The 7,500-nt window shown below is 45.8% G+C and overlaps 1 protein-coding gene across 7 annotated transcripts in view; it reads left to right on the forward strand.

The window, feature by feature from the left end:
• The window catches only part of map4k5 (mitogen-activated protein kinase kinase kinase kinase 5), a 43,361-nt gene that overhangs the window by 784 nt on the left and 35,077 nt on the right, over window positions 1–7,500 (forward strand). For all 7 annotated transcript variants that reach the window (XM_061063063.1, XM_061063065.1, XM_061063066.1 and 4 more), the window contains exons 2-3: window positions 939–1,193; window positions 6,002–6,059. In XM_061063063.1, coding sequence (XP_060919046.1) covers window positions 1,086–1,193; window positions 6,002–6,059 — 166 coding nt within the window. In that variant the 5' untranslated portion in view covers window positions 939–1,085. The remainder of the gene's footprint in view (window positions 1–938; window positions 1,194–6,001; window positions 6,060–7,500) is intronic.

Here is a 7,500-nt window from a genome sequence, read left to right on the forward strand (position 1 = left end):
TTCTGTTCAGCTGGTGGAGGTTAGGGTCTTCTGTTTAGCTGGTGGAGGTTAGGGTCTTCTGTTCAGCTGGTGGAGGTTAGGGTCTTCTGTTTAGCTGGTGGAGGTTAGGGTCTTCTGTTCAGCTGGTGGAGGTTAGGGTCTTCTGTTCAGCTGGTGGACGTTAGGGTCTTCTGTTTAGCTGGTGGAGGTTAGGGTCTTCTGTTCAGCTGGTGGAGGTTAGGGTCTTCTGTTCAGCTGGTGGAGGTTAGGGTCTTCTGTTTAGCTGGTGGAGGTTAGGGTCTTCTGTTCAGCTGGTGGAGGTTAGGGTCTTCTGTTCAGCTGGTGGAGGTTAGGGTCTTCTGTTCAGCTGGTGGAGGTTAGGGTCTTCTGTTCAGCTGGTGGAGGTTAGGGTCTTCTGTTCAGCTGGTGGAGGTTAGGGTCTTCTGTTCAGCTGGTGGAGGTTAGGGTCTTCTGTTTAGCTGGTGGAGGTTAGGGTCTTCTGTTCAGCTGGTGGAGGTTAGGGTCTTCTGTTCAGCTGGTGGAGGTTAGGGTCTTCTGTTCAGCTGGTGGAGGTTAGGGTCTTCTGTTCAGCTGGTGGAGGTTAGGGTCTTCTGTTCAGCTGGTGGAGGTTAGGGTCTTCTGTTCAGCTGGTGGAGGTTAGGGTCTTCTGTTTAGCTGGTGGAGGTTAGGGTCTTCTGTTCAGCTGGTGGAGGTTAGGGTCTTCTGTTCAGCTGGTGGAGGTTAGGGTCTTCTGTTTAGCTGGTGGAGGTTAGGGTCTTCTGTTTAGCTGGTGGAGGTTAGGGTCTTCTGTTCAGCTGGTGGAGGTTAGGGTCTTCTGTTTAGCTGGTGGAGGTTAGGGTCTTCTGTTCTGTTGACGTGTTTCAGTGTTTGTCGAGTTCTTTACTTTGACTTCAGTAAATATCTCCTGAACTCTTTCTTCTTTCACGTCTGTCCCTCAGGTCATGGAGCGAGGAGAAGAACAGTCTGAGTAAACACTGGTTCATTAATATTCAGGACCTCTGCTTCATCAGAACACCCCCCCCCCCCCACGCCTCCTCATCTGATCTGGCCAACTAAATGTAAAGGATCGATTGGTTCCAGCCACCATGGATCTCTTTCCCCGGCCCAGCGGAGAAATCCAGAGAAGAAACCCCCAACATGACTTTGAACTCATTCAGAGAGTCGGCAGTGGAACGTACGGAGACGTCTACAAGGTACAGTGAACACATGATAACATGTGACCCACACGTATGATAACATGTGACTCACACGTATGATAACATGTGACTCACGTATGATAACATGTGACTCACGTATGATAACATGTGACCCACACGTATGATAACATGTGACTCACGTATGATAACATGTGACCCACGCGTATGATAACATGTGACTCACGCGTATGATAACATGTGACTCACGTATGATAACATGTGACTCACGTATGATAACATGTGACCCACGCGTATGATAACATGTGACTCACGTATGATAACATGTGACTCACGTATGATAACATGTGACTCACGTATGATAACATGTGACCCACGCGTATGATAACATGTGACTCACGCGTATGATAACATGTGACTCACACGTATGATAACATGTGACTCACACGTATGATAACATGTGACTCACGTATGATAACATGTGACTCACGTATGATAACATGTGACTACCGTATGATAACATGTGACTACCGTATGATAACATGTGACTACCGTATGATAACATGTGACCCATACGTATGATAACATGTGACTACTGTATGATAACATGTGACTACCGTATGATAACATGTGACCCATACGTATGATAACATGTGACTCACCTTTGATAACATGTGACCCATACGTATGATAACATGTGACTACCGTATGATAACATGTGACCCACGCGTATGATAACATGTGACTCACGCGTATGATAACATGTGACTCACGTATGATAACATGTGACTCACGTATGATAACATGTGACCCACACGTATGATAACATGTGACTCATGCGTATGATAACATGTGACTCATGCGTATGATAACATGTGACTCACGTATGATAACATGTGACCCACACGTATGATAACATGTGACTCACCTTTGATAACATGTGACCCACACGTATGATAACATGTGACTCACGCGTATGATAACATGTGACTCACGTATGATAACATGTGACTCACGTATGATAACATGTGACCCACACGTATGATAATATGTGACTCACGCGTATGATAACATGTGACTCACCTTTGATAACATGTGACTAACATGTGACTCACGTATGATAACATGTGACTCACGTATGATAACATGTGACCCACACGTATGATAACATGTGACTCACGTATGATAACATGTGACCCACACGTATGATAACATGTGACTCACGCGTATGATAACATGTGACTCACCTTTGATAACATGTGACTAACATGTGACTCATGTATGATAACATGTGACTCACGTATGATAACATGTGACTCACGTATGATAACATGTGACTCACACGTATGATAACATGTGACTCACGCGTATGATAACATGTGACTCACGCGTATGATAACATGTGACCCACGCGTATGATAACATGTGACTCACCTTTGATAACATGTGACTAACATGTGACTCACGTATGATAACATGTGACTCACACGTATGATAACATGTGACTCACGCGTATGATAACATGTGACCCACACGTATGATAACATGTGACTCACGCGTATGATAACATGTGACTCACCTTTGATAACATGTGACTAACATGTGACTCACGTATGATAACATGTGACTCACACGTATGATAACATGTGACTCACGCGTATGATAACATGTGACTCACGCGTATGATAACATGTGACCCACGCGTATGATAACATGTGACTCACCTTTGATAACATGTGACTAACATGTGACTCACGTATGATAACATGTGACTCACGTATGATAACATGTGACCCACACGTTTGATAACATGTGACTCACGTATGATAACATGTGACCCACACGTATGATAACATGTGACTCACGCGTATGATAACATGTGACTCACCTTTGATAACATGTGACTAACATGTGACTCACGTATGATAACATGTGACTCACACGTATGATAACATGTGACTCACGCGTATGATAACATGTGACTCACGCGTATGATAACATGTGACCCACGCGTATGATAACATGTGACTCACCTTTGATAACATGTGACTAACATGTGACTCACGTATGATAACATGTGACTCACACGTATGATAACATGTGACTCACGCGTATGATAACATGTGACCCATGCGTATGATAACATGTGACCCACGCGTATGATAACATGTGACCCACGCGTATGATAACATGAAGTTCAGTTTAACAGAGCCAGCTGCACAGCGGAGGACTGTTATAGATCAAACATGTTGTGGAGACAGGTTTAACCTGCTTGAAAACTGAATTGAACGAGTTTAAGAAATAATAAAATAATTATCCAAACACAATCCTTGAAACAAAACAACAGGATTGGTCCATATTTCCCTGCAGCCTGTGGGCTCTGGTGAGCTGTATTTGTCGTGGTGAACAGAGACATCCCAGCTGATCCTCAGTGTGATAGTCAAGGCAGCCTGTCACGGTCCCTCTCCATACAAAGGCTCTGTGGCCAACCCCCCTCCACCCCCACTCTCAGACAGGCTAGCAGAGGAATGCTGCGCCTGGTATTCTCCCACAGCACCAACGGTGAAATATGATCAGGCCCCTGTCCAAACATGCGTCTGTCTGAGGGTGTGTTCAGGGCCACTCTGACACCAGGAACACACCTTGAGTGCTTCCTCCAGTCCTCCTTCAGTCCTTTCTAAAGTCCTCCTTCAGTCCTCCTTCAGTCCTCTTTCGGTCCCTCCTTCAGTCCTCTTTCAGTCCTCCTTCAGTCCTCAGTCCTCCTTCGGTCCTTCCTTCAGTCCCAAATTCAGTCCTCCTTCAGTCCTCCTTCAGTCCCTCCTTCAGTCCTCCTTCAGTCCTCCTTCAGTCCTTCCTTCAGTCCCAAATTCAGTCCTCCTTCAGTCCCCCCTTCAGTCCTCATTCTGTCCTCCTTCTGTCCTCTTTCAGGCGTCCTGTCCTCTTTCAGTCCCTCCTTCTGTCCTCCTTTAGTCCCTCATTCTGTCCTCTTTCAGTCCTCATTCAGTCCTCCTTGGGTCCTTCCTTCAGTCCCAAATTCAGTTCTCCTTCAGTCCCCCCTTCAGTCCTTCCTTCAGTCCTCTTTCAATCCTCCTTCGGTCCTTTCTCAGTCCCAAATTCAGTCCTCATTCTGTCCTCTTTCAGTCCTCCTTCGGTCCTTTCTCAGTCCCAAATTCAGTCCTCCTTCGGTCCTTCCTTCGGTCCTTCCTTCACTCCCAAGTTCAGTCCTCCTTCAGTCCCTCCTTCAGTCCTCATTTTGTCCTCTTTCAGTCCCCCTTTAGTCCTCTTTCAGTCCTCCTTCAGTCCTCATTCTGTCCTCTTTCAGTCCTCCTTTGGTCCTTTCTCAGTCCCAAGTTCAGTCCTTCTTCAGTCCTTCCTTCAGTCCTCATTCTGTCCTCTTTCAGTCCCCCTTCAGTCCTCTTTCAGTCCTCCTTCAGTCCCCCCTTCAGTCCTCATTCTGTCCTCCTTCAGTCGTCCTGTCCTCCTTCGGTCCTTCCTTCAGTCCCAAGTTCAGTCCTTCTTCAGTCCTTCCTTCAGTCCTCATTCTGTCCTCTTTCAGTCCTCCTTCAGTCCCCCTTCAGTCCTCTTTCAGTCCTCCTTCAGTCCCTCCTTCAGTCCTCATTCAGTCCCTCCTTCAGTCCTCTTTCAGTCCTCCTTCAGTCCTCCTTCAGTCCTCTTTCAGTCCTCCTTCAGTCCCTCCTTCAGTCCTCATTCAGTCCCAAGTTCAGTCCTTCTTCAGTCCTTCCTTCAGTCCTCATTCTGTCCTCTTTCAGTCCTCCTTCAGTCCCCCTTCAGTCCTCTTTCAGTCCTCCTTCAGTCCCTCCTTCAGTCCTCATTCAGTCCCTCCTTCAGTCCTCTTTCAGTCCTCCTTCAGTCCTCCTTCAGTCCTCTTTCAGTCCTCCTTCAGTCCTCATTATGTCCTCTTTCAGTCCTCCTTCAGTCCCTCATTCTGTCCTCCTTCGGACCTCCTTCAGTCCTCCTCCGGTCCTCCTTCAGTCCTCCTTTTGGGTAGTTAAAACTGTCCTGGTCTGCAATGTCTCACTTCTCTTTCCTGGTTTAAGTTTGCTTGGTTTGTTTTTTTCGTCCCAGGTAATGAGGAAGTCTTGGAGGTTGATTCTCACAGAGAAAAGCTGAACTAACTCCAGAATACGTGTAAAACACTTTTTCATATTAATTCTCTGTTAGGTGTTTTGCTCGTTATGCTGCAGGCCTGCAGAACAAGTCAGAGGTGTGTGTGTGTGTGTGTGTGTGTGTGTGTGTGTGTGTGTGTGTGTGTGTGTGTGTGTGTGTGTGTGTGTGTGTGTGTGTGTGTGTGTGTGTGTGTGTGTGTGTGTGTGTGTGTGTGTGTGTGTGTGTGTGTGTGTGTGTGTGTGTGTGTGTGTGTGCGCTAAGAGGGGGCCATGCTGGAGGCTTTTCTGGTTTACAGCTGATTTAGCTGCTCGCCCCATCGCCTCACTCCCACGGATTAGAGAGCATCCCATCTTGACCTGGATTTGGAAGTCAGCATAAGTGACTTAAAAATAGAAAGTTCACAAACGATGGAGGGAGACCAGTTTGAACGTTTCTGCTCTGTCATGAAGCTGAAGGAAAAACTAACAGAGAAAAATGTTCTGCACAACAGAAGAAACAGAAACGGACAACATGTACATCAGAGTATTTAAAGGAGCAATCTGTAACTCTGGCACCTAGTGGTTAAAATGGGTACTGCATTCTAAATTCTAAACATTGTAGAGAGCTGTCTCTCTCCCCCCCTAGAGTCCATGCTCATGCAGGTTGCCATGTGGTGGACACTGAAGCTTCAGTGTTTAGCCAGCTCTGCATTGGTCTGTAAACCTTTCTGTGTCTTTCAGGCGCGAAACATTCAAACAGGAGAGCTCGCCGCCGTGAAGATCATCAAACTGGAACCAGGTAAGAAAGATTGCCTCTATATCTTAACTATCCACTAAATGTGCTGAATACGTACACCTGACTTCATCGCCATAAAAATAAAGAAAGACAGGAGGGTATTTATGATGTGAGCTCTTATTTAAGGTGTTGGCATGTTATGATGTGAGCTCTTATTTAAGGTGTTGGCATGTTATGATGTGAGCTCTTATTTAAGGTGTTGGCATGTTATGATGTGAGCTCTTATTTAAGGTGTTGGCATGTTATGATGTGAGCTCTTATTTAAGGTGTTGGCATGTTATGATGTGAGCTCTTATTTAAGGTGTTGGCATGTTACGATTTGAGCTCTTATTTAAGGTGTTGGCATGTTATGATGTGAGCTCTTATTTAAGGTGTTGGCATGTTATGATTTGAGCTCTTATTTATGGTGTTGGCATGTTATGATTTGAGCTCTTATTTAAGGTGTTATTAGGGGGGTGCAGTGGCTCTGTCTGTCAGGACAATAGGAGAGGAACAGGTCTGGCTCCAGTTCTCTTTCTGAACACTGCTGAGGGTTCCCTGTGCGAGGCTCTGATGTTTGTCAGTGTGGATGTAGTATGTATGTTTATATGTGTGTGTGGTTAAAACAGCAGCCATGTTTGCTGAGTTCATCTTTACTTTATCTCTCTCTTTACCTCCCCCTCTGCAGGAGAGAGTGGGAGTGGAGAGAGAGAGGGATATTAACTGTAGGAGGAGTGAACATAGACAATGTAATAAACACAAGTGATGTCTGAGAAAGTTAAAGTCCTGCAGGCTCCAGGTTTATGATCCAGTTTATGATCAGTGAGACGTTTGAAAAGACTTGAAGCGTTTTGTCATCGAGCAGAGGGAAGCGTTCAGTTTTACAAGTGGTCACACTCTGAGGACTTGACAACATGACATGGCCTTGTTTGTTTTGTTTCTCTCACGCTCAGAGTCACAGAAATGTGCCCCGCTCGATGTTCAGTGTCTCAAACAGGAACAATGTAAAGGTTTTAAACTCTTACATGAAAGCCTCTTTCTTCCTGTTCCCGACATGTCATCGATCTTTGAACAGACAAATGAAGCCTGCAGGAATCAAAGCGTCTCGGGACTCTGAATGAAGGAGATAAAAGCCCTGTGTGAAGTTACTGTGAGGTCCAAATACCTCAGAGGTACAGAAAGTTCTGCTGGTTCTCCAGTGGACTGATTCATCAGGAACAGGCTGTTTCAGTTTGTTATTACTGTGCAGGGTCAAAGGTCGTCCACTTAAAGTGCTGGAGTTAAACACTCAGACGATAAAGTCGTTAGTACTTCATGATGAAATCTCCGTCTGTCAAAGGATCAGCTGTTTCCGCATCAAGAGAAAATGACCTGAGCTGACCTTTAAAAAAGACGGGTTAGGGTTCAGCTACTTTAGGGCCCGTGTCCACGGATGACGTTTCAGAGCGCTTCTCACCAGCCCTCC

The sequence above is a fragment of the Labrus mixtus genome, chromosome 18 (assembly GCF_963584025.1).
Source record: "Labrus mixtus chromosome 18, fLabMix1.1, whole genome shotgun sequence".
In the NCBI taxonomy this organism is placed as follows: Eukaryota; Metazoa; Chordata; class Actinopteri; order Labriformes; family Labridae; genus Labrus; species Labrus mixtus.